Source organism: Podarcis liolepis, assembly GCF_965112155.1.
Source record: "Podarcis liolepis genome assembly, chromosome: 10".
NCBI lineage: Eukaryota > Metazoa > Chordata > Lepidosauria > Squamata > Lacertidae > Podarcis > Podarcis liolepis.
Window position 1 is genome coordinate 6,979,370 of NC_139562.1, and position 27,285 is coordinate 7,006,654.

At 47.3% G+C, this 27,285-nt stretch overlaps 1 protein-coding gene across 1 annotated transcript; it reads left to right on the forward strand.

Annotated features, from left to right (window-relative positions):
* Nucleotides 1-27,285, forward strand: SLC35B4 (solute carrier family 35 member B4). Its single transcript, XM_083461526.1, has 10 exons — nucleotides 1-160; nucleotides 6,530-6,643; nucleotides 9,316-9,418; nucleotides 11,640-11,689; nucleotides 13,227-13,308; nucleotides 14,056-14,119; nucleotides 15,792-15,901; nucleotides 18,278-18,353; nucleotides 21,745-21,820; nucleotides 23,122-27,285. The coding sequence occupies exons 1-10, from the start codon at nucleotides 84-86 to the stop codon at nucleotides 23,372-23,374; spliced, it is 1,005 nt and encodes a 334-aa protein (XP_083317652.1). The 5' UTR covers nucleotides 1-83; the 3' UTR covers nucleotides 23,375-27,285.

The window sequence follows — 27,285 nt, forward strand, 5'->3', positions numbered from 1 at the left end:
AAGCGCGGGCGGAGGAGCGGCTCCCTGCGCCGGCTGTGCACGGGGCTGGGTTGCTGGACGCCCGAGGGGGTCTCTGCGCAGGGATGCATCCCGGGCTGGCCGTGGGGCTGGTCTTCGGCGGCTGCTGCAGCAACGTGGTTTTCCTGGAGCTGCTGATCAGGTGAGATGCTGGGGGGAGCAAGTATAGGGAATCCACCTGCCAGGATCGGGGTGGGGTGGACATCCCAAGAGGCGCAGAACCGTGGGGTTGTGCATTGGGAAGGGGGTCCCCAAAGGTCATCCATCCCAACCCGCTGGCGTGCAGGAATCGCAGCCCCACAGCCCCTGGCAAATGGCCACCCAACCTCTCGTTTAAAGCCTCCTAGAAGCAAAAAAAGCGGTTCACTATTTGCTGCTGCGTAGCCGGGGAGGGCAGGGAGGCAGCTGCCCACCTCTGCCCCCCCCCTCTATAAAAAATAATCAAGTAAGATAAATAAAAATACTTAGCTGAAAGTATAAATAATCAGAATGATTGGAATTGGACGCTCACTGAGCTCAAAAGAAGGTAATTTAGAACAACTGTTTGCGGAGACGTCTCGTTCCAAATCTGCTAGACAGAGCCAGGCAGGGGGTGGTGACAGGTAGGGGTATATAAACTATATATTCTGTATCGTTATGCTATTAGTATATAAAGCCCTTAACATCTCGGGACCAGTTTACCTGCGAGATCGCATTTCTCAGCGGAATTTGCACCATTACATGTAATCCCTGTTCCACATTTGTAAGAACTGGGTCGTTTCGTGTGGCATGACTCACTGCTATCCTTCGGAACTCCCTGCCTGTTGGAATCAAGCAGGCGCCTTCACTCTTCTCTTTCCCAGCACCTGCTGAAAGCGTTCTTGTTTAGAGAAGCCTGAGCAGATGCTTAGAAAGTCGAGTTGATTTTAATCTGTTTTAGTGTGTTAACTTTGGCATGCTTAAAAGTAGGTGATTCCCCCCTCCTCTTTCCATTTTGTAAACCGCTTTGAGGCTTTTTATAAACTAGGTAAAGGTAAAGGGACCCCTGACCATTAGGTCCAGTTGCGGACGACTCTGGGGTTGCCGCGCTCATCTCGCTTTACTGGCCAGTGTACAGCTTCCGGGTCATATGGCCAGCAGCATGACTAACCAGAGCAGTGCACGAAAACGCCGTTTAGCTTCCTGCCAGAGTGGTACCTATTTATCTACTTGCACTTTGACGTGCTTTCGAACTGCTAGGTTGGCAGGAGCAGGGACCGAGCAACAGGAGCTCACCCCATCGCAGGGATTAAAACCGCCGACCTTCTGATTGGCAAGCCCTAGGCTCTGTGGTTTAGACCACAGCACCACCCTTTTATAAACTAAGCGGCGTATAAATGGATTGAATGAATGAATGAATGTCCTGGCTTTGCCAATCCCTTTGGTGCTTTTTGAGGAAAGTCCAGTGTGTGGATAGTACTAAATTAAATGGACTAATGGTGTAAGGCCTCTTACCTCTGTTTCCATGGAACAGGTGAATCTGAGATTTATTTTTATTTTTTAAAAGCATCTAAGGGTGGGAGGCAGACATTGGCATTTCAGCTGTGAGGAAAGCAGCAAGCCGGGCCTGTTGTCCTCAAAATGTTTTTCAGGATTTTAAATTTATGTGTACAGCATCTCGGACTCCCTTTCCTTGTTGCATGAGGGGGGAAAGAGCAGGGATACCCTGCGAATGCTCTCTGAATTCTCTAGGGAAGGCTGGGTAAAGGTGAGTAATCCATCTTCAGATTGCGTCGTGGCAGCGAAACCGGCTTGGTTTTTTTAATGTTTGATGTCTTGCTGTGCTTTAATTTGTTGGAAGCCGCCCAGAAGGGCTGGGGCAACTCAGTCAGATGGCCGGCATATGAATAATAAATGGCCACCACCCTCATCTGTATGGTTGCCCTGTGGGTTCACATATAAAGCCAAAACGTTGGCACAGCTCCTTTGCGGATCCTTTCTGGGCCCGCCAACCTCCTCTTTCATTCCCCTTGAAAGAGTGCAGTCCAAACTCCTCAGAGCCCTTCTACAAGTTCCTAAATGCTTTTCAAATCCATGGGTCATACTAGAAACAGGCATGATCCAAGTCGAAGCTCATATTAGTCTAACATCAGCATATACCGTATTTTTCACCCCATAAGACGCATCTGATCATAAGACGCACCTAGTTTTTAGAGGAGGAAAACAAGAAAAAAAAATTCTGAATGAAACAGTGGTTGTATGATTTTTGTGGTTCATGCTGTGGCCACAGACATGATATGTGATTTGACGGTGAATTTGGGGTAGCCCAATGCAAAAATCCTGAGGGTCCCTGTGCTTTTAACTCCCCCCTCCCAGGCAGCCTCCTTTATCTCTAGAGTCCCTTATCTCCTTCCCGATCGCTTGCTGATCAGCGGCTTTGTTTCAGCTCCCCCTTCCCTCTTTCTAAAAATAAAAGCACGATCTGCTTTTTGCCCCTGGGCAATTTGGCTCCAGGGACCACACATTCACTCCATAAGACGCACAGACATTTCCCCTTACTTTTTAGGAGGAAAAAAGTGTGTCTTATGGAGCGAAAAATACGGTAAGCGGCTAACTCTGAAACTGCTTCCCCAAGGAATAGCCCCACTGATTCAGAGCGACCAGTTTCAGTCTGGATGGCACTCTTAAACACTCTTCAGAAACTGGGCCTTACTCCCCAAACCCTCATAATTATGGGCCTGGGCCAAGCTAGATTAGGCAAAGAATCATGGACATAGAGAGACAACAGGACTGTACGAGGGTCCCCGATTATAAAATCAAAGGAAACGGGAGATACGTAGCCGCTCCAGCAACATATTTCTATTTCCTCACATCCAGAAATGCAAGAAGGGCTTTCCTCTTGCTAGAACCTCGACCTTGCCCTCACTGGTTCTGGAAGGCTCCTATAGAAGAGTCCCGTATGCACAGAGACTTTGCACCTGCCCATTAGGGGAAATAGGAAGCCCCAAACATATATTTTTTAAGATGTCCTTTTTATGTTGAGATTCGTAGAGACACCATTGATCCCCTGCTGAAGAGGCTCTCCAATCTTTCAGACAAGTCTAAACCGAATCCTCTCCTCTTAGGCAAAGATCACAAGACAACCTGGCTAGTAGCCAGATTCTGCGCCCAGATTTGTAGGCACAGATCATCCTCTAGAATAAAATAGCTTACTAGGGAAATGCTGAAGTCACCCTTCAATTTTTTATGGTAGCCCAAATCTCAGTTGTACGGGTGTATGTATGTATCTCAATTTTAACTCATGAGCTATTGCTGCAATCTGCTCCGATTGTATATTTTATCTTTATGAACGCTGTTTTTATTGTGTTATGTTATGCGAGCTGGTCTTTGACCGTAATAAATTATCTATCTCTCTGTGGGTTCACATACTCTGGAAAGGAGGGAGGGTCAGAAACTTGGATTCTCAGCTGCTGTGAATGCTGCCATCGTGATCTCTCTGGGGCTTATTTGGCTAGAGAGGGCCTTCTTTCCTCCCTTCTTTGACAATCATTCGTAGCCGAGTAAGATTGTCTTCCCTGAACACGGTCTTAACAATGAGTCCGTAAGTGACTGTGGAGGCCATTTCTGGACCCACATCTCCTTCCACAGTGGGGACATAGATTTCTGGGCAGGAGCTGATCACGGTGTGGATCTGGGCAGGAGCTGATCAAGGTCTTCCTCCTTTTCTTCCTTACATCCTGAATTTGAGCGTCTTCAAAGTCCATACAAAATAAAAAAAAATTCCTTCCAGTAGCACCTTAGAGATCAACTAACTGGGAAGGTGAGCTTGGGACTTCCTGCGTTCAAAATTGCAGCCCTTCCCTTCAGCTCTTGCCAAGAATGTAGGAGCAGGTGGACTTTGTTAAGACGCCATGTGGGGCTCCCGAGATACGAGTATCCCCTTGGGATCACTCTACGCAGGTACGTTGCTCTTTAGCCCGGCGTTGTAAATAAGCTCACCAAAGCTGCCAGCATGCAGATTATTTTAGCAGCTTGCAAAGTCTCCACCTGCACCTTACATTTAAAGCAGAATCGTACCACTTTTCGCATTCACGGCCTTCCCAAAAGACTCCCAGGAAGTTGGAACGGCAGTTTGTTAAGGGTGCCAAGAGTTATTGGAGATCCCTCTCTCCCTCAGAAATCTATGTTAACAGAGAAATCTGAGGGCTCCCTTGGACAAAAAACAAGGACCCCAGCCAGGAATACCAGAGCAAAACAGCAGCCAGTAGGCTTGGTCTTTATTGAAGACTGTCGCGACAGGACTCCCACCTGCCACCAGGTGGAACAAGATGGAAGCCCCGAACAAAAGAGAACCCAAACTTTTCTTAGCTGCTAATCCCCATGTTACACCCCCCCAAACTACATTACTAATACATCATGAAAGGGGAGGTCTGATGGCAGTAATCTGAGCATCCTGGACCCTGCCCCATGGTTCCCCTTGCCCTCCACCAAACACCCATCAAGTGTAACAAAAGAGATATTTACATTTCCTTGTTTCCCAGCCAAGTTAATCACACCCTTTTGTCTTCATCTGGGTTTGTTATTTCTGGAATAGCTACCTGTCTGGCACTCAGGTATCAGGATGCCAGGGATTATCACTCAGGCAGAGGGGCTGCTGGGTAGCTGAGCTCACATGTCTATATGAATTTCTGAGGTTTTCCCAGTGAGCCAGTACATAGATACATTTATCAGTGAATTCTTACATTTGGTATCGTGCAGCAAAGGACCTTTGAATAGTTAGGAAGAAACTGTGGTGAAGTGTTTTGTGGGGACAAATCACAAAAGTCACAAAAGTGATGGTGCTGATTTTGGTAGTGGGCTGCATGTGCATGATATCTGCTGGAGGGGCAACCCCCCCCAACCCATACATAAATTCCTGCAACAGCTACAGTTCCCAAAGTGAATAGAATAACAAAGTTGGAAGAGACTCCAAAGGTGATCTAGCCTAACCCTCTGCCTTGCAGGAACCTCAACACGCGGTCCCCCATCGAGTCTGAAACCAGACCGGACCCTGCTTAGCTTTGCAGGCGTACTAGCAGTTTTATTCTTGCGCCACGAGCTTTGAACATTCGGTCCCCTTTCCACTCTGTGAGACGCAGCTCTCACATTTAAGAAGTCATTTTGAACCGACCCTTTAAAAGTGCTTGCAGCCAGGACGGCCCTGGTTTCTGTCCTGGCAGGTCATGCTATAAACTCCCTTGCCGTAGGGCGGAGGTGTGACCAGCAGTAAAAGTCCTCATTTAGAATAACTCTTTTTGTAGCTGGGTAGACAAAGCTGCTTTTATGCTTGCATGAATGTGACTGACTGCCTGGATTGTTTGTGTTGAGTGTTGACACAGGAGCGGATGATGGCTCTTTCAAAATATGTTTAGGAGCTTGTAAACCTTTGCAGCTTGAGATTGGACCGTATAAGAAGGACCCCCGGGAGGGAGAAGTTTCTGGGATTCACATAAGACTGGTCTGCTTCTTCTTACATAGGTCGATTCTTAGCCACGTTGCATTGCATATAAAGTGACGTTAATTCCTTCCAGGTCCTCGGTTTTTCCCCTCCTTGGAAATGCAATCGTTTTATTGTTTTAACTCTTGGTTGTTGCCATAATTAGAAAAGGGTGTGAGGTTGGTGTGTTTTTTTTAAAAAAAGGAAATGTAAAACATTTAACATGGCACAAAACCCTGGATTCAATCACTTCTTTTTGCCTGTCTGATTGCCTTTCACTGCCGTCTCACAAACAAGTACACATTTGGGTTTTGGAGCCTTATAAAGACGCCAGCCATCTTGGCAAGGCAGGGTCTGAAATCTGAGCACAGCAAAGTCCTTGCAAAAGTACTGTATTTTTCACTCTATAGGACGCACCTTGTTTTAGAGGGAGAGAACAAGAAAAAAAAATCTCCCCCTCTCTGCTCAGCGCCCCTTCAGCGAAGCGGCAGGAGAAACGGAGCCCCTTCGATTTCTCCTCCCGCTTGGCTGAAGAGGCGCTGCGCAGCTCTCCCTCTCTGCTGAAGCCGGGAGAGTCTTGCTCTCCTGGCTTCAGCAAAAGGAACCCAAAGCCTTTGGAGCGCAGCGCGAGTTCCCACTGTGCTCCAAAGGCTTCAGGCGGCATCCCTGAAGCCTGGAGAGCGAGAGGGGTTGGTGCGCACCGACCCCACTCGCTCTCCAGGCTTCAGCGAAAGCAACACGTAGCCTCCGGAGCGTGGAGGGAGCGCTCCCTCTGCGCTTCGGAGGCTTCGCGTTGCTATCGCTGAAGCCAAGGAGCCTGCATTCGCTCCATAGGACGCACACACATTTCCCCTTCATTTTTGGAGGGGAAGAAGTGCTTCCTATAGAGCGAAAAATACTGTAATTAGAAGGGTGCAATCTTTCTCTTTGTTTTATGTGTGGTGAGGGACAGAGTTTTCAAATATAACTTCTTCTTTCTCTTTCTTTCTTTCTTTCTTTCTTTCTTTCTTTCTTTCTTCGTTCCTTCCTTCCTTTCTCTCTCTCTCTCTCTCCCTCCCTTCTCCACTTCAAACACAGGGAATTTCCAGGATGTGGGAACCTGATTACCTTTGCCCAATTCTTCTTCATAGCCATCGAGGGTTTCATCTTCGAAGCCAATTTTGGACGGAAGCCGCCCACCATCCCAATCAGGTACGGCCACTCTCCTCAAGATGGGAGGCAAGGTTATGTGGGTCCGGTGAAACCTGGGGGAGCACAGAATATTCCCCATCCCTGGCTTATGGGTGTGTGTGTGTTCATGGGGCCTGCTACAAAACTGGTTGCAGAGACTGCGTACCAAGACCCCGCAACCACCCCCTCGTTGAAGAATAAACACACAGGACACAAATATTAGGTTAATGTTATTGGGCAAATTTTGGCCACAACTTTATTGATTACAAAATGTGAGCAGTACAGTGGTGCCTCGCAAGACGAAATTAATCCGTTCCGCAAGTCTCTTCGTCTTGCGGTTTTTTCGTCTTGCGAAGCACGGCTATTAGCGGCTATTAACGGCTTAGCGGCTTTAAGAAAAAGGAAACAAACTCGCAAGAACTCGCAAGACGTTTCGTCTTGCGAAGCAAGCCCTTAGGGAAATTCGTCTTGCGGAACAACTCAAAAAACGGAAAACTCTTTCGTCTAGCGAGTTTTTTGTCTTGCGAGGCATTCGTCTTGCGGGGCACCACTGTATTGGCTTAGGCATTGAATCAACCCAATTACAGTTGTACTTTGGGTTACATACGCTTCAGGTTACAGACTCCACTAACCCAGAAATATTACCTCGGGTTAAGAACTTTGCTTCAGGGTGAGAACAGAAATTGTGCTCTGGCGGTGTGGCAGCAGCAGGAGGCCCCATTAGCTAAAGTGGTTAAGAGCGGACCTCTGGAACGAATTAAGTACTTAACCTGAGGTACCACTGTATATCTGACTCCTGCCCGTTGCGCAGGGAGTCTGGTAAGGGTAAACAACCAGAAAGGGGAGCCCCGTTGATGCAGACCAACTTGAGCTCCCCCAGGTATTCCCGACGGGATTGTGTCATGGCCCTAGCCCTGCCCTGGGCTTCGGACAAGATCCACACCCTTTAACGGAATACCCTTAAGCTTGGAGGGGCAGGTATGGTCACCCACCTCCCCTCTCCTATCATAAGGTCAAACAATTCCTAACCACCACAAGGCTCGCTGCCAAATACCCTCACACCTATAACCAATGCCTGAAGCCCTCCCTCTGCAAAATGGTCCCGGCTATGCCCCCGCCAGCCAGTTGGATTGGCCGGCTGGTCAGTGACGTGGCCGGGATCCCCCGGGCAACGCGGGACTTCGTACCCCGCCCCGGAGGTGAGTGGGTGGCCACACGGTCCACCGCAACTGTTCCCCACAATGAAGTGGAGCGGACTTGTGGAATCATAGAATCATAGAATCATAGAATCATAGAGTTGGAAGAGACCACAAGGGCCATCGAGTCCAACCCCCTGCCAAGCAGGAAACACCATCAGAGCACTCCTGACATATGGTTGTCAAGCCTCTGCTTAAAGACCTCCAAAGTAGGAGACTCTACCACACTCCTTGGCAGCAAATTCCACTGTCGAACAGCTCTTACTGTCAGGAAATTCTTCCTAATTTTTAGGTGGAATCTTCTTTCTTGTAGTTTGGATCCATTGCTCCGTGTCCGCTTCTCTGGAGCAGCAGAAAACAACCTTTCTCCCTCCTCTATGTGACATCCTTTTATATATTTGAACATGGCTATCATATCACCCCTTAACCTCCTCTTCTCCAGGCTAAACATGCCCAGCTCCCTTAGCCGTTCCTCATAAGGCATCGTTTCCAGGCCTTTGACCATTTTGGTTGCCCTTTGGAAGGAAGGCATTCACTGCCATCGACCCTGCCTGAACGTGTTCGAGTTGCATCTATTGCCTATTGTTTGTCGTTTCTGGTGACGTTCATAGTTCTGGAGCTCAGCAGGTTCAAGGGGGGGACAGGAGGCGGGCGGGTGTGGGGGACTCCCTGGTCCTGAATGGGGTAACTGTGCCCCTGAAGGACCAGGTGCGCAGCCTGGGAGTCATTTTGGACTCACAGCTGTCCATGGGGGCGCAGGTCAGTTGTCCAGGGCAGCTGTTTACCAGCTCCATCTGGTACGCAGACTGAGACCCTCCCTGCCCGCAGACTGTCTCACCAGAGTGGTGCATGCTCTGGTTATCTCCTGCTTGGACTACTGCAATGCGCTCTGTGTGGGGCTACCTTTGAAGGTGACCCAGAAACGACAACTAATACAGAATGTGGCAGCTAGACCGGTGACTGGGAGCAGCCGCCGAGACCATATAACATCAGTCTTGAAAGACCTACACTGGCTCCCAGTACGTTTCCGAGCACAATTCAAAGTGTTGGTGCTGACCTTGAAAGCCCTAAACGGCCTCGGTCCAGTAAACCTGAAGGAGCATCTCCACCTCCATCGTTCTGCCCAGACACTGAGGTCCAGCTCCGAGGGCCTTCTGGCGGTTCCCTCGCTGCAAGAAGCCAAGTTACAGGGAACCAGGCAGAGGGCCTTCTCAGTAGTGGCGCCCGCCCTGTGGAACGCCCTCCCACCAGATGTCAAAGAGAAAAACAACTACCTGACATTTAGAAGACATCTGAAGGCATCCCTATTTAGGGTAGCTTTTAATGTTTAATAGGTTATTGTATTTTAGTGTTTTGTTGGAAGCCGCCCAGAGTGGCTGGGGAAACCCAGCCAGATTGGTGGGGTATAAATAATAAATTATTTTTATTATTTTTATTATTTTATTATTACTCCATGCTGGGCTTACGGGGCAAATCCCTTTGCGGTTCTCCTTCCAGGTACTACCTGATCATGGTGGCCATGTTCTTCACGGTCAGCGTGGTGAATAACTACGCCCTCAACTTGAACATCGCGATGCCTCTGCATATGATATTTAGATCGGTGAGTCCTTTTGCTTTATTTTAATATATAATATTTATTAAGTTTCCATTTTATCACATTGAACCAAATCCTGGGCACAGCAGAAAGCAGGCATCCCCAAACTCGGCCCTCCAGATGTTTTGGGACTACAATTCCCATAATCCCTGACCACTGGTCCTGTTAGCTAGGGATGATGGGAGTTGTAGTCCCAAAACATAAGGAGGGCCACGTTTGGGGGTGCCTGGTGTAAAGAATCTGATATGTACCCCAAATCTTCTTATTTTTCTATAATTCATTTAAACAGCCTTAAAATATCAATGACTTCCCTTCTTCTCTTCCCATGGTTCATTTTGCATAACATAAATCCCTGCATATTTTACAGAAACTAAACCATTCAGGATGCCATCATTACATCCATCCAAGCTTATTTACACTGTTGAATTTATCTTAAGGCTCCCAACGTTTTCAAGTGTACGCAATTTCCCCCCATATATTCAATAAATGTTTTCCAGTCTTCTTTAAACGTATGTTCGTCCTGTTCTCTTATTCTATATATTAGGTCCGCAAGCTGTGCATATTCCATCAATTTAAGTTGCCATTCTTCTTTAGTTGGGACCTCGCTCGTTTTCCATTTTGTACCCAAATCTTCCAATCTGTTGTAATATAGCCCTCATCATCCCTGACGGTTGGCTGTTCTGGCTGGGGTTGATGGGGAGTTGGAGCCCCACAACTTCTGGGGACCGCAGACTCCCCATAGCTGCTCTTCAACATAACAGTTGCCTGGCTAGATCTTCACCTAGCCTGGCTCCCCTTTCTAAACAGCAGCCAGTCTTAACAATGTATTTCAGGAGCGCTGCTAATTAACAGCCGAAGAAATTTATGGAACAAAGGTCCTTATTACGTTTTGCAAGGATAAATGCCGTGAGCTATCTCGGTATTGAGCAATAATGTTTAATTTAAAAAAGAAACATAAAGGAATCCTGTGTGCTCTTTACACTTAGTTTGTTTTGTTTAACAATAAAGCAAAATTTATTTAAAACTAAAAAGTGCCAAGTGCTGTTCTCATCTGAACAGCATTTCCCCAAGATGTCGTTTGCAGGTGATAGTAATAGACAGGATTGTAAGTTGTTTTTATATGCAATGACGGCAGCAAGAATATTATTGGCACAAAAATGGAAGCAAGACGAAAGAAGAATGGCGGATGAAATTAATGGACTATGCAGAATTAGATAAATTAACAGGAAGGATTTGAAACCTGTGGGACCAGAGATTCTTAGAAGACTGGAGTAAATATGTGAATTATTTGAAATGCAATTGTAATGAACAGATTACGCTAGTAGGACTGCAAGAAGTTCTGTAAGGAGGACTATTTGAAATATCACAAGAAAGACTATGAAGAGAATTATGAGTTAATGATAATTAAGAGTAAAAGAAAAATTAAGAAATTCAGAGTAAGTGGTAAAGAACGGAAAATCATCAGAGGTTGTTGACGGAAGTCTAAAATATTGTATAAGATAAGAAGTTATGTTAAATGATTGTTGGAACCAGGCAGAGGGCCTTCTTGGTAGTGGCACCCGCCCTGTGGAATGCCCTCCCACCAGATGTCAAAGAGGAAAACAACTACCAAACTTTTAGAAGACATCTAAAGGCAGCCCTGTTTAGGGAAGCTTTTAATGTTTAATAGGTTATTGTATTTTAGTGTTTTGTTGGAAGCCACCCAGAGTGGCTGGGGAAACCAATAAATTATTATTATTATTATTATTATTATTATTATTATTATTATTATTATTATTTACTATTACTTATTATTATTATTATTATTATTTTATTTTATTATTAGTATTAGTATTTTTTAAAAAACCCAATAAAAATGTGTGTTTATAAATATATATATAGAGAGAGATATCGTTTGCAGAAGTCCCCTAGAGAGGTGCAATATATAAAATGGTAGAGTTGGGAGGGACCCCAAGCGGTTATCTAGTCCAACCCCCTGCAATGCAGGAATCCCAGGTGCAGAATCCCTGACAGGTGTCCATCCAACCCCTGCTTAGAAACCTCTGACAGGGTCCACCAATTCGTCTTCTACCTCCGATACCCCAGGGCCTTGCCATATACAAACCCTTCACCTGAAACCTCCTCACCTGTCTATAATCACTGACATCATTTTAGCTCTTATTCAGTGTTAACCCACTTGGCTTTTTCCTTCTTTCCATGACCCCCTCCGGCTGCCTGGCCTCTTCAGGGATCTCTGATAGCAAACATGGCTCTGGGCATCATCATTCTGAAGAAAAGGTACGTCTTCTTTATTTTGCTGGGGCTGAGAATAGTCCAGAGTTGAGGTAGTGGACGGGATGGCAAGGGAAGTTGGCGTGCTCTCTTTCGCCCACTAGCGGCTGACCCACAAATGGGACGGTGGGTTGTTTCTTCTGGCCTTTCAAAAGACAGGTGGCTAATCGGTTGCAACTCTTAAGGCACCATCTGCCTTATCTTGTACCTACAGGACCGCCTCTCCTGGTATGTCCCACGGAGGACCTTACGGTCTTCAAACATAAACATCTTGGAGATCCTGGGCCACAGGGAGGTTAGGCTGGCCTCAACCAGAGCCAGGGCTTTTTCAGCCGTGGCCCCGACTTGGTGGAACGCTCTGTCACAAGAGACTAGGGCCCTGCGGGACTTGACATCTTTCCACAGGGCCTGCAAGACAGAGCTGTTCCACCAGGCCTTTGGCCAAGGCACAGCCTGACCCCCTCCTTTGGCAATCCTCATAGCACTCTAGGACAATGGTTACCATTAATTTGATTCTGAACTGATTTTAGAGTGCTGTGTTACTTTTATTGTTGTTAGCCGCTCTGAGCCCGGCTTCGGCTAGGGAGGGCGGGATATAAATAAAATGTGTTGTTGTTGTTGTTATCTGGCACAGTTCAGCACGGCCAGCAGTTTAGGATGATGGGATTTGTCATCTCAACAACATTAGGAGGGCACCGGGTTGGGGAAGGCAGTCCAAGAGGGTTGGACTGGATGACTGCTGGGGTCCCTTCCAGCTCTTGTGATTCTGTGAGATGGTGAGTGTGTGTGCATGCCAGTCAGTCAGTTTTATCGCACATAGCCAAAGGCTGCCGCAATGTACACAGAATCATTCAGCAATTAAAAGAAAATATACTGGATTAATACAAAAATCTTGAAACATTTATATTACCAAGACGTTACTTACTCTAAACAGAGCTATAAAAGTACCTTGATATACAAGTTAAGACATTAAAACAATAAAATTTATAAGCTAAAATTATCACATGGCCACTGATAGATTAAAAAATAATGTTAATTAATACAATGTGCAATTATATTCGGAGTTTGGTGATAAAGATAGAATATAGCTTGATGTAGATAGGGTCAAATAAGTTCATCTCCTTTGCAGTTGGTGGCTACCTTGGCTATATAATTTGCTCTAATTTTCCTAGCGGCAGTTGCAAAGAGTGCTACACGCCAGGTCACATACTTATCTGTGTCTGCGAGGAGATAGAAAATCATGTCAGAAGGGTTCTGGCCAGGGGACCTTGTCATTGCTTTGGTTATGTGATATCTACAAACCATGAGGACTAGGAGAATGCGTTTTATCCTTCCTCTTCTGGCTAACTATATCTGGAAGCCAAGATCCTCAAAGCTTTGCCAGAGCTGTCGAGTTCTGCCGCGGAAGCCCAGTCCATGCAATGATTGTTGCAACATGGGGTCTTACATTGACACAGCAACAAAGGGCATCGTTCCCTGTAAGGTGGGCTTCCTGCACGGCCCTGGTTCTCCTGAAACCCTCCCTTATCCTCCACCTGTACAGGTACACCATCTCCAAATACACCTCCATAGCTCTGGTGTCTCTGGGAATCTTCACCTGCACCTTCATGTCAGCAAAGCAAGTGGTAAGGACTGCTGCGTTTCTCCCCCTTTGCCATAGCTGTGTGACCACCAGCACTTCCTCTTGTACGCAAATCGCTGTTGGAAAGAGCGCAGTTCGGTTCCTTGGCTTAAAAGCAAGATATCCCCTCTCTAAAGCAGGAATGACTTGGGCCATATCCGGCCTCCACCGGATTCCTTGTGGCACCAGGGATGGGCAGCTGGCGGCCTGCGGGCCTTGAAGCAGTTTTATCTGGCCCCTGTAGCCTTGCCTCCTTTGAATCTGGTTGCCTTGGCAGGTTGCTATGCGCAGGACTGATTGGCCAGCGTCTGAGACGTCACTAACTCGCCCCGCCCCTTTGGGGTGCTTTCCCACCGCTACCACCTTTTAAAACATGGATTATGTACGGAAAAAACATTTGCCCACTTGTAAGGAAAAGCGGGAAAGAGATTATATATAAAGGAATAGAGTCCTTGGTTATCTTTAGGTTTTGTGCATCACGTCCCTTGGTGCTCAAACACGTGTGTTTCATAGCTGTGAATCCCACACACCTAAGGTAGCGTTGGCTGTGTTTTAGAGCCTGTTGCTAAGGTCCTCTGGCTCTGCGGCAAAATACATTTCCCTTCCCCAAGTTGTCTGTCCCTGAGTTGCAGGTTGTCTCCCATTTCAGAGGAAGGCTGGCCACAGGCCAAGCAGGATTTGGTAGGAATGTTTTCTTATTTGAGCGCACAAGTTGAATTTTTCTCTCTCTTTCCCACTTCTGCGCCCTTAGAGTTCTATGTCAAGCCCAAGTGAAGATGAAGAGAACGTCTCTGCTTTCATCTGGTGGCTGCTAGGTCTGTAACAGCTAATACTTTTATGGTTGTGTTAGTACTGGCTTGCCATTCAACAGAAAAAGCCCAGTGTGCATAGCACTGATTGACCAGCGCTTGGGATGTGGCAACCCCACACCTCTCCCTTCTTTTTAAATGGCTTTTCCACATTGTCTTTAAATAACATGAAAAACAAGTGGTCCAAGCTGTTTGCCGTTTAATGTGGGATGAGTAAAAATCGCCTCTATGTTACTAAGATGGAAAGATAAATGGGTATAGTTTTTTATCTCTCTTATGGCACAAACGACTAACATGTGCAGACAGGAGGCTAGAAAACCTTTTCCTGGGCTAGCCCAGCCTTCTGCTTCTAGAGTCCCTCCAGAGGTTTTGAGCCATAACTCACATCAGCCCCAGCTGCCCGAAACATCTAGACGGCACCAGGATACAAGAGCAGGATTGTTACTGTTTTGGCAAAGTTGTTGGCCAATTCGGAGGCCGCTTGGCTCGGAACAAGGTGTGATGTGCTCTGCACCGGAGTGGAATCCAGACTCTGTAGCCTATCTCAGCTGTACAGACCCTTTGCAAATGTTGCGTAATGTTAAGGAGTGTTCAGACATTCACATAAATGGAGTTGCCTGAAGCGTTTTTCCCCCTCCCATGGATCAAGCCCACATTTCCCTTTTCACCTTCATCATGGATTTGACAGACACACTGATTTGCTCACTGTCGCCTGTCTCGTTCCTTTCGGCAGGCTTCTCCCTTCGACTGTCTTGCCTTTAATTAACTACAAGTTGCAACACTTATTGGCAGAGATGCTGCCTTTACACTTTAAGTATACCTTCAGTATACCTGAAGGAGCGTCTCCACCCCCATTGTTCTGCCTGGACACTGAGATCCAGCGCCGAGGGCCTTCTGGCAGTTCCCTCCCTGCGAGAAGTGAGGTTACAGGGAACCAGGCAGAGGGCCTTCTCGGTGGTGGCACCCGCCCTGTGGAACGCCCTCCTACCAGATGTCAAGGAAATAAACAACTACAGTGGTACCTCAGGTTAAGAACTTACTGTATTTTTTGCGCTATAAGACGCACCTAGTTTTAGAGGAGGAGAAACGGAATGGGCTCTGTTTCTCCTCCCGCTTCGCTGAAGGGGCGCTGCATGTGCACCGACCCCTCTCACTCTCCAGGCTTCAGCGAAAGCTGCGCAGCCTGCATTCACTCCCACACACATTTCCCCTTACTTTTAGGAAGGGAAAAGTACGTCTTATAGAGCAAAAAATACGGTGATTCGTTCTGGAGATCCGTTCTTAACCTGAAGCACCACTTTAGCTAATGGGGCCTCTGCTGCCGCGCGGTTTCTGTTCTCATCCTGAAGCAAAGTTCTTAACCCGAGGTACTATTTCTGGGTTAGCGGAGTCTGTAACCTGAAGCTTATGTAACCTGAAGCGTATGTAACCTGAGGTACCACTGTATCTGACTTTTAGAAGACATCTGAAGGCAGCCCTGTTTAGGGAAGTTTTAAATGTTTGATGTTTTGTCGTGTTTTTAATATTCTGTTGGGCGCCACCCAGAGTGGCTGAAGAAACCCAGCTAGATGGGCGGAGTATAAATGATACATTATTATTATTCTAATAAATTAGTATTAAGAGAAAAGCACCATAAGCAGTTAAGCCCATCCTGTTCACCCCACTGTTGTGTTTGCAGGTATCCTCGCGCTGACCTTTGCTCTCCTCATGTCGGCCCGGATGGGGATATTCCAAGAGACCCTCTATAAGAGATTTGGCAAGCACTCCAAGGAAGCCCTCTTCTACAACGTAAGTCTCTGTGGTCCAGATCGACTTCATTCCTTTCTTGATAGAGGGTAAACCGGACAAATCCACCCAGGCGTTGGACGTGGGACGATGAAGTTAAGGGAAAGTTAGACGTTCGGTTTAAACCAGTGCAGTTTGGAGCGGTTGGTACCCAAACTTTCTCTGCCCACCATAAGCTCATTCCCAGTGCCCCCTACCCTATAAAAAAGTGGTATTCAGAGTAGTGCTTTTACACAATCCACTCCGAAAGATAACAACACAATAAAATTCGAAATTATTTGCACGTTTGTTCAAAATCCAAGGAAAACTGTTTTGCTTATTCATGACCAAATGATACGAGGTTTTCAAAGTCTGATAGTTGTTTACATCTCTGCTGCCCCCTGCCCCCCTTTCCTCTTAGGCCCCCCCCCCCAGTATTTACCACCCCCAGGAGATGGTACCACCCCCTTTGGGAACCACGGATTTGTGTGTGTCAGGCTTCCTCAACCTCGGCCCTCCAGATGTTTTGGGACTACAATTCCCATCATCCCTGACCACTGGTCCTGCTAGCTAGGGATCATGGGAGTTGTAGTCCCAAAACATAGGGAGGGCCGAGATTGAGGAAGCCTGGCGTGTGTGCTGCAACAGCTTGTGTAGACCCACTTTGTGCATTCAGCAGAATGAAACAGGAATGCACAACCTCAGGCTACTGGAGGGGCAACAGGGTGTGTTTCATGTCTAAACGTCACTCCGTGGCGATGGGATGCCCTGCCCGTTGCAAAACAGCTTCCTGCAGTCGTCCGTGAAGCTTCTGCCTTCCAGCACAGGCCCAGTTCAGATGCAATGCTTAGCTAAACCGTGGCTTGGCAGAAACATGCAGGCTCCCATTGAGAAGGCTGTGGTTCCTCCAGTCCTCCTGCTCCTGTGCTGCTTTGAGCTAGGCCACATTTTGGCTTGGCATTGCACCCAAACCAAGACTTGTGGTTTGGGGTGAAGCACACCTCTGGGCCAAGAAAATAAATACAACCCAGGTGGTTAAGAAAGCCCAGCAGAGACTCCATCTCCTCATAGTATTGTGAAAGAACGATGTCAATCAACATTTGATGATCTCCTTCTACCGGTCAACAATAGAAAGTGTCCTTTCATACTGCATCACAGTGTGGTATGCTGGTTTGGCATCAACTGAAAGGAAGTGCCTACAGAGGGTGGTGAATACCGCACAAGATATTATGGGCTGTCCTGTGAATCCGCTGGATGAAATAGCGGAAGAACGTTGCCTCAGGAGAGTGAGGAAAATTATCAGGGATGATTCACACCCTGGCCGGCACTTTCCTGATCTCCTGCCCTCAGGCAGAAGACATAGAAGCATGATTAGTCGCACCAACAGGGTAAAGAACAGCTTCTATCCGTGGGCTGTTAGGCTGCTGAATGAAAAGATAACAAGAGGGCAACTGACTTTCGGGTTTGGTGGGTGTGCGTCAGTAAACGAGGGGAATGAAGACTAAGAGAGCTGAGTGGGCGGTGCTCATGTAATCTCACTGTATACAAGTTGTACAAGTGACAATAAAGTATTTCAATTTCAATTCAGTTCAAGAGCTAAGCTGCCTCTGGTGTGTCTTAAAAGTCATCCACACGATTCCCCGTTTACATTCTCTTCCGTTCCTCCACAGCTCTTAGAAAGGTTGGCCGATTGTTTGTTATTATGATTATTTATTAAATTTATATGCCACCCTTCATCGTAAGATCTCAGGACGGTTTGCAGAGTAAAATACAAGGAAATTAAGGTTCAGTGCTTGGCAGCCAGTGTGGTGTAGCAGTTAGAGTGTTGAACTTGTATCCCAAAGAACCAGGTTCAAACTCCCACTCAGGCATGAGGCTCACCGGGTGACCAGTCCCTGTCTCTTAGCTTAGCCTACCTCAAAGGGTTGTTGTGAGGCTAAAATGGGGAGAGGGAGAACCCTGTGCACTAAAACTTGGGCTCCTTAGAGGAAAGGCAGGAAGGAAACGGAAATGCTGGTTATAATAATAATAATAATTTATTATTTATACCCTGCCCATCTGGCTGAGTTTCCCCAGCCACTCTGGGCGGCTCCCAATCGAGTGTTAAAAACAATACAGCATTAAATATTAAAAACTTCCCTAAACAAGGCTGCCTTCAGATTTCTTTTAAAGATAAGATAGCTGCTTATTTCCTTCACATCTGAAGGGAACGTGTTCCACAGGGCGGGTGCCACCACCAAGAAGACCCTCTGTCTGGTTCCCTGTAACCTCACTTCTCGCAATGAGGGAACCGCCAGAAGGCCCTCGGCGCTGGATCTCAGTGGTTATTCTGTTAGTGCACAAGTCTTGTCCCTGTTTCCTCTCGGGCACCTCTCTCAAGGTCTTCTTTCCTCCTCACAGCACGCCCTCCCCATCCCAGGTTTCCTGCTTCTGGCTCCTGACATCTACAGACACGCCCTTCTCTTCAGCCAATCTGGTAAGCTGGGCGCATTTCTCAATATTGCTTCTGGACAGCTTCCTGCTATCGGCCAGGAAACAAATTCAGCTCTGCTGGGTGAAGCCAGTGTCCCGTCTAGTCCGGAATCCTGCTCTTACATAATCCTGCCCATTATGGGAAACCCATAAGCAGGGCCTGAGCACAACAGCAGACTCGCCAACCTATAATGCCCAGAAATTTATATTCAGAGCCATACTGTCTCCAATATGGAGTGCGGCTATTGTGGCTGGCTGCCATGGACAGCCTAGCAGCAGTTGCCCATCCTTACCTCGCTCCGTAAGCTCTCCAGTTACCAGAGATGACGTTCTCGCAGTGTGTGCCTTACACGGAGAGGAGGACAGGTTGCCTTAGGCCACATTCGCACCAGGCATTCAAAGCAGCTTTCGTACCACTTTGTCATGGCTTCTCCCAAAGAATTCTGGGAGCTGTACAGTGGTACCTTGGGTTAAGAACTTAATTCGTCCTGGAGGTCCGTTCTTAACCTGAAACTGTTCTTAACCTGAAGCACCACTTTAGCTAATGGGGCCTCCCGCTGTCGCCGCACCGCCAGAGCACAATTTCTTTTCTCATCCTGAAGCAAAGTTCTTAACCCGAGGTACTATTTCTGGGTTAGCGGAGTCTGTAACCTGAAGCGTCTCTAACCCGAGGTACCAGTGTACTTTGTTCAGGGTACTGGGAGCTGTAAGGAGGCCCCTGTTCTTCTCCCACCCAACTACCATTCTCCTGTAGTGGAGGAATGTGGCAGTGGCATAGCGTGGGTTGCCAGTGCCCAGGGCTGTGCGAACCGGGGTGGGAGGGAGGGAAACAGATGGAGTACGCATGCACATTCAACTGCCCTAATGGCGTCTGCGTCATTGCAGCTACACAGATAAGAAGAGTCATTCCGTTGTCTGGAGAGGTTGCTTCCTGGTTTGCATGGAGCCCAGTGACGGAAGCGTACAGTTGTATTGAGGCAGTGCCAGGTGCTGAAACTTTGCGCCCCTAACAATTTTGCACCCGGGGCAGCTGCCCCAGTGTCCCCGCACTTGCTATACCCCTGGAATAGGTTGTCTCTGCCTGGCAGGAAGTAGTATTTTTTTTAGAGAATATGCCTGGAGCTGGGACAACCCTATTTTCTGCCCGCTCCAGTCCAGGTCGTTTTGTCAAGGTCAGGCATAGGCAAACTCGGCCCTCCAGATGTTTTGGGACTACAACTCCCATCATCCCTGGCCACTGGTCCTGTTAGCTAGGGATGATGGGAGTTGTAGTCCCAAATCATCTGGAGGGCTGAGTTTGCCTATGCTTGCTCAAGGCACAGAAAAAGATGGGAACACCATCTTGGAAGTCGTGTTTCATTTTACTCGCTTTTGTCTGTTTGATCCTGGGAGGATAAGGGGTGTGTGGCTCTGTATAATACAACTTCCTGTGGTCACATCAGTCTGGATAATGTGCCTGTTTTTAATCCAAGATTTTCCTGATGATGTCATTTCCTGATGATGCTGGCTTGTGTGGGTTTAAATGACCAGGGCTCAATTCTGACCTGCGTCTTTTTCCGTGTCCTTGACATTTGGGCCACGAGTGGCTCAGCGTGGGACAAGTCCAGCCGTGCCTTGGCTGGGATTGGCTTTTCTCAGCACCTGGGCAACCTCACCTGAAACACACCTGTCTGGGCTTTGGGAACAGGGACCTCTCCCAACGACACGCTCGCCATTTTTACTGCTCTCACCTTCACTGCTGCCCTCCACTATAATTCTGTGATTCTATGAAATCATGCTTTGATGCATGATACCATATAAAAATAATACGAATTTCGAAGGAGAAAAGGGGGTTACTGACAACACCATCTGTTAAGAAACGGATAAGAAAGATGTGGGAGTTAATGTCTAAATTAACTGATTGTGTAATATTTAAGGGGGGAAAGACAGTAACCCAATAAACATATCCTGTGTAACAAGACACACAGGTTGTTGCCTGAGTCAGGCTGTGGCTTTACAACGTACTGAAAATTTGAACATGAGCTTGTCAAGTGAGGTAGAATTTTGTCTGGTTTTTAAAGTTATTTGTATATGTACGTAATTATCTTTTTGTTGTTGTTTTTAGCAGATCCGCGAAGGACTCTAGGTAGATTAGTGTGTTTCCCAAACTTGTGTCTCCACCTGTTTTTAGACTACAACTCCCATCATCCCTAGGGTCCAGGACCCAGTGGTCAGGGATCAAAAACAGCTGGAGATCTAAGTTTGGGAAGCACTGGTGTATATGTATGTAAGCAATATCTGTGTACACTATGAAAGAGATCCAGGTTTTTCAGAATTCCTGTGCATTTCTGGTCTTAAGAGTTTGTGCATTTTGATTTTCAAAATAATACACACACACACACACACACACACACACACACACACACTCAGGTACCTCAGGTTACATACGCTTCAGGTTACACACTCCACTAAGCCAGAAATAGTGCTTCAGGTTAAGAACTTTGCTTCAGGATAAGAACAGAAATCATGCTCCGGCGGCGCGGCAGCAGCAGTAGGCTCCACTAGCTAAAGTGGTGCTTCAGGTTAAGAACAGTTTCAGGTTAAGAACAGACCTCCAGATCGAATTAAGTACTTAACCCGAGGTACCACTCTGTGTGTGTGTGTGTGTGTGTGTGTGTGTGTGTGTATAAGGAGACCCCCTAGTCCCCTCCCAGAGTTAAAATCCCCAGAATTCCTTATGAAGAGAGAGAGTGATTGTTCAACCACGCTGACAATTGTCGTTGTGGGAGGTGAGCAAGCATCGCCTGACCTAATAGCTTCCACTACTATAGATTTTCCTAGAAATGGCAGGAGATCCATGAAGCTGTGCATTTGCGTGTCTCTCTCCGTCACGGAGTTGCCTTCTGCTGAGTTAGACCTTTGGTGAAACCGAAGCCTGCAGAGAAACGACCAGAGGGTCTCTATGAATTCACAAGACCGGTTCTTTCTAAAGCAAGATGGGCAGCTGAGAAGAACAATATCCTTCTTGGTCTGTTTCCTGGCTTCTAGGAAACACTTGCTGTGGAATCATAAACTAGATGGGGAACCTTTGGCCCTCTAGGCAATACTGGACTACAAGTCCCATCATCCCTGACCGTCGGCCATGCTGGCTGGGGTTGATGGGAGTTGTGGTCCTACAATATCTGGAGGTTTACAGGCTCTCCATCTTTGGATGAGATGAATCCTTGGGGGCATCTGCTGCTGGGATAGTTGATGAGATGCGTCCTTGGTCAGATCCAGTGGAAACCTTGTTTTAGAATGGTATATTTCAGTGCACCTAAGAGCAAGACCTGGAGGGAGATAGGCAGTCTGGTGAGCTTGTCCCTCCAAAGCCGCCTACGGACCCCTCACCTTTCTCTTTCTTCCTTACTTTGCAGAACCGTTCCAAGTCCCAGTTATTGGGGTCACGTTGCCCATAATGTGGTTTTACCTCATCATGAACATCATAACTCAGTATCCTTTTTGGAACAGGTTCAGCGGGTGATGGGCTTAACCTTCTCTAAGGCTGGTGTGTGGGTTGTCTGAATGTTGCGTCTCGTCTAGAAAACTAAAGTTTGTTTGTTTGTTGCTTGCCCCTTCCTTGAACATTTTCAATCCCAGAGCGGGGAGCAAAGTAGTATAAATAAATAAATGGAGGAAAGCAATATACAAAAACAGCAATATCATATAAACATGACTAATAAGGAACTTCACAGTTCTGTCGTAAGGTTATGCAAAATTGCAGCAATGCAAATTAATGCTTCCGATTTAGCACAGTGCAGGCCTCAAGGTCAGCGGGGCTGCAAATGGATTTGCTGGTGTCCCCCATCTCTCCTCTTCTTATCAGGGTGGCGCTGTGGTCTAAACCAATGAGCTTCTTGGGCTTGCCAATCAGAAGGTCGGCGGTTCGAATACCAACACTGGGGTAAGCTCCCGTTGCTCTGTCCCAATCTAGCAGTTTGAAAGCACGCCAGTGCAAGTAGATAAATAGGTACTGCTGCAGTGGGAAGGTAAACGGCGTTTCCGTGCGCTCTGACTTCTGTCAAGGTGTCCCATTGTGCCAGAAGCGGTTTAGTCCTGCTGGCCACATGACCCAGAAAGCTGTCTGTGGAAGAAAGGCCGGCTCCCTTGGACTGAAGCGAGATGAGCGCCGCAACCCCGTAGTCGCCTTTGACTGGACTTAACTGTCCAGGGGTCCTTTACTTTTTTACCTTTTTACAGACCATGTACAGTAATACCTCCGCCGTGGCGACCATCCATTTGGCGAATGTCGGCAGCAAACCTTTTACTTCCAGGTTTGCCGCTTGCGCAGAAGCACTAAATTGCGCTCCACGCACGTGCGCAGAGCTGCACTTTGTCAAGCATCCCTTTCGTTGAGCGTCTGGGGTTCTGGAACGGATCCTGGACTCAGAATAAGGTACCAACCCAAAAACGCTCAATCTGAAGCAACTTTAACCCGAGGAATGACTGTATGTTGTCTTTGCAATTCTGACAACTTTGGAAGCGTTCAAGATAACCGTTATTACCAAAGAACTATCCATGTCTATAGGGGGGGACGTGTCTGTGCCCCTTCGTGCAGCCAACAAACTCTCGTTTCCAGTCCAAGGAAGAATTCCCTCACCAAATGCCACATCCTCACCAAAATATATCTATTTTCCCCTTTTATTTAAATACATGGCTGTGCCTATGCAGCCCTCTTATTTGCTCGCTGGCTTCAAAGCTTGTATCGCTTCGTTTCTTCTCTTGCGTTCTCCCCATCTTAACTCCTCCCTCAGATATGTTTGCATACGGGGCGTCTTCATCCTGACCACAGAGTGCACCTCCCTGACGGTCACACTGGTGGTGACCCTGAGGAAGTTCATCAGCCTCATCTTCTCCATCCTGTACTTCAGGAACCCCTTCACTGCCTGGCACTGGATCGGGACCCTCTTTGTCTTTGTGGGGACTTTGATGTACACAGAAGTGTGGAACAATCTGGGGCCTCTGCTGGACCGGAAGCAGAAGAAACAGGAGGAGAAGCAGGAGTGACGGCCGATGTCCCTGGCTGGGAAAGCGGATGTCTTCTCCACTGAACCACGGAGAACCACGGTTTTCATTCGCGTTTACTCTATATGGTGCCGAGCAACAGAAGATTCCCTTCTCATGGAAGCGAGGGGTTGATTTTTGTAATACAAAAATAACTGGTTTTGGCTATGCCAAGCGGATGAATGAATTCCCTGGAATGGGGAAATCCCCTTTTATTTTATTTTATTTTTTTGTCTGGCTGCTGAGGTAACAAACTGAGCTTGGGTGAGTTGAGGCCTGCCACCATTCTACGAGATGGGCTTGTGTGTTGTAGTGCCAGCTGCATGTCTGACGAGACGCCGTGCGATTCACACAAAGTGCAAATTCTGGGTTGAGAGGCCTCCGTTCATCTTGTAGCCCCAGTTGCCACGTTGAAACGCCCAAACAGCAAAGAAGAAGGAAGGCCAAATGGTCACATCCCAGAGATTTAACACAGGGAAGTTGCCACGAGGTGACTTTCAATACCTGTGTGTGATTCTTTGTTTGGAACTGAGCCTTGCGGAGTGCGGAGTGGCATTCCACACGCCAGTTGAAGCTCTCAATTCTTTGGCTTACACCCATGGCGGTGGATAACCTCTCTTGCAGCAAGATAAAGAGTGAGATTTTTGTCGGACCAGTTCCAGGTTTGACGATGAGACCCCCTTTCTAGCTGGGAGGCATCTGATGGTGGGCTGCAGCCACAGCAGCACCCCAAATCGGGGCACGGCCACAGCAAGCCACCATTAACATTTCCCACAGTGCCTCTGACATAGCATCTCTCTGGGGCATTGTGGGAAATAAAAATGGAAGCTCCCGGAGCCAGCTGCTTTTTAAAAGAAGACTTCAAGGCATGCTTTGGAGGTTATCCCTGCCAGAGTTCTGGGACCTGCCCGACTCTGCCCCCTCGTATTGCTGCTTTCTGCCCTACCGGCGCTGGCCCTACCTTTCTCCTCAGTAAACAAGTGGCACGTAGGCTTGGCTCACATGTAACAACAAACCATGGTTTGCCATTGTGTGAAAGAGCCTTGTTTGCCTGCCTCCTCTCAATGCACTCCAGTTGCACCCCGTGCTTCCTCTTAATGTGGCAAATGGATTGCACATCAGAAATTTGAAACTGCAATCTAGCTGGTTTCCTGTTCTGGTTTACAGGCAAACTCATGACAAAAGGGGGGTGGGGGACAAACCACCCACAAAACAAATCTGCTTGAAAAACTATTTTATACAAAGTTCTTTCTTTTTCTTTGTAAAAACATTTTTTTGCAAAACAGCTTGATGATTTTGTTTCCTATTTATTAGCCCCAGACTTTGGAAATGCATTGTACTTCGCTGTCTCGTTTCCTATGCATCTTGTTTGCTATATTTGTATATTCCCTTCCCTAAAAGGGAAGATTTTGTCCTGAAACATGTCAGGCCTGGAATAAATATTATTTCAAGCACCTGACGTTTTGCTATAGCTCCCCTGCGATTTTAAAAAAAGGAAGCAGGAAGAAAATCTTAGCCCATGAGGGAAAGAGGGAATATACAAGCCTGGGGTTTCATTCATGCAGCGCCAAACCATGGTTTACCCAAACGCTTGCTGGGACGAGTTTGCCTTGCAGGGTAACTGGACACCATAAAGTTTTGAACAGCCAGGCCTTCCTCAGGGGAGCAGCCAGAGATGTGTGATAAGCTTGGAATGTGGGAAAACGCACATTTACTGCCATTTAAAAAATGGTTTTTAAAAAGAAATGGTTATCCAACTTGTTTTAACAAGCAAAGATGGCAGCAGGAAGGGGCTAGCACAGGAGAGGGAACTTGCCGGACCACCAGATGTTGCCAGACTACAGCCTTGGCTGGGACTGAACACCTGGAAAGCTGCAATATTAGCCCTCCCTGGGTTAGTCAGACTTTAATGCAGAACACCCCTTCAAAACTACATTTATCAGAACCTTTCGTAACAATTTGCAGCATGAATGTGCTCAGAAGACTGATCTTGGGCAAAAGCGAGGCTGTGGAGGCCCAATCCAGTGTTAGAGTAGCAGTTTACATCCACACCATGCATCTAGAACAAACTTGTTCCACTTTCACAGCCATGGCTTCCCTCAAGGAAACTTGGGAACTGTGGTTTGTTATGGTGCTGGGAGTTGTTAGGGATCCCCCCCCCCAGTCATAGCTGTCACGTTTCCCATTTTTTAAGGGAAATTCCCTTATTCCGAATAGGATTCCTCACAAGCAAAGGGAAAAGTTGACAGCTATGCCCCCAGTCCCCTGCAATTCCCAGAGTTCCCTGGGAAGAGGGGATGGATTTTGTTAAGCCATTTTGGGAATCCTAGTTCTCTGAGGGGAATAGGGGCCTCCTTGTAACTCTCTGCGCCCTTAAACTACAGTTCCCAGGATTCTGGCCGAGGGGTAGGGCAGCCATGACTGTTCAAAGTGGTATGATACTGCTTTCAATGTGTGGTGCGGATGTGGCCTCACTCCCCATATCTCCCAATGGGAGCGGGGCAGGCCCTCCCCACAACAAGGAGGCCTGGCCTTCGAGGGGGCAGCCAGAACCAAGTCTACTAACTTGGTTTGATGGGCCTAATCCTGTGTTAAAGTAGCAGCTACTTCCCAGGTGCTTTTGTTTGTTTGTTTGTTCACTCAAAGTTTGAAACCCTGCCAGTATTGAGGCTCAGGCCTGGAGGGACAGGAATGCTAATGGGAAGCCTTTGCGGTTCAAAAAGAAACTCAAATTATATTCTGAAAGCAGCTATTGTTGACTGAAACATTTAGCGCGACGGCGTTCGCCTGTCGCGTTAAGCTGTGAAGCTTCTCCCTCTGTTACAGGCCGTCCCCCTCAGACAATTATGTGAAGCGAACGGGAACTTGAATTGTTCAGAGTTTTAAATGTCTGGGTTGTGCCTCGACCTGATCCATCCTTCTGCACTGGTTCTCTTCGAGGTTTTTTTTTATTTTTCTGTGTTAAGCTTCTCTCCTCCCAGGTAACATCCTCACCACGTGTGTGCATATTTATCGGTAAACGTATTTGCAAGTCGGTTTGAACGCTTTTAGATAAGAGCAATCGCTTCCCCATGCTCAGCGCATCGAATGTTTGGTCGCATATTTGCATTTTGCTTCCCACGTTCCACGGAGCCCTGTGCGTTTTCTTGCATGCTGTACTATGCGCATCCTGTGTCTGTGGCATCCTGGCGTGCCAGGGGTGCAGCAGCCCCTGTCCATTTTTGGACCCAGGGCTCGCTGGGAATCCGTGCATGGATGTGGGGATTGCTTCCATTCTCAAAAGATGCATCTCCACATGTGTGTTCGCGGCTGGAATAGCCTCCTGTGATCGCCTGCAGTGCCCTCTTTTGCTCACCCCACACAAGGGCTGATGTGTTGGCAGCTTCAAAATGAAAACGGGATCACCTGACCTTTGGGGTGCCAGGTGTCGCCGTCACCAGCAGGTGCACAGGTGAGTGCCCCCAGGTAGCCTCTCAATTTAGGAACTGCCTAACAAGGACAAAAGGGTATATCTCTTTATCATCATCATCCTTATTTTGCTAGAAGTTCTTCTCCCCCAATGGAATTAGGATTTTAGAAGTTTCTTTAGCGAGTTCTACCTCTGCCTCACGTAAATCTCATTGTGGAGGCACTGGGTGAAGGACTTGGAGGTTAATAGATTGTAGGGTGTTGGAGGGTGTTTTCGGCAAGAAACAAGCTTTACTAGACATTTGAGAATGTTATCGGTGACTTGGACGAATGTGTGTACAGAGGAAAGCTAGAGGAGATATCAGCTCCCTCCTTGCTTACTGGAAATGGGGATAACTTGTAGGGTTAAACAAAGAACTTTTTTTATGATGACTTCCTTTAGTTTATTTTGTGTACCTCCTGCCCCTCCCCCCCTCAAATAAATTTTACCTGGATATGTTTAAGGA

What these genes read in the sequence shown, in the direction of transcription:
- SLC35B4 (XM_083461526.1), top strand. Translation starts at nt 84, where the DNA reads ATGCATCCCGGGCTGGCCGTGGGGCTGGTCTTCGGCGGCTGCTGCAGC. An exon ending in ATCATCATTCTGAAGAAAAG is followed by an intron (nt 11,690 to 13,226) that starts GTACGTCTTCTT and finishes CCACCTGTACAG; the next exon opens with GTACACCATCTCCAAATACA. An exon ending in AGGAAGCCCTCTTCTACAAC is followed by an intron (nt 15,902 to 18,277) that starts GTAAGTCTCTGT and finishes TCCTCCTCACAG; the next exon opens with CACGCCCTCCCCATCCCAGG.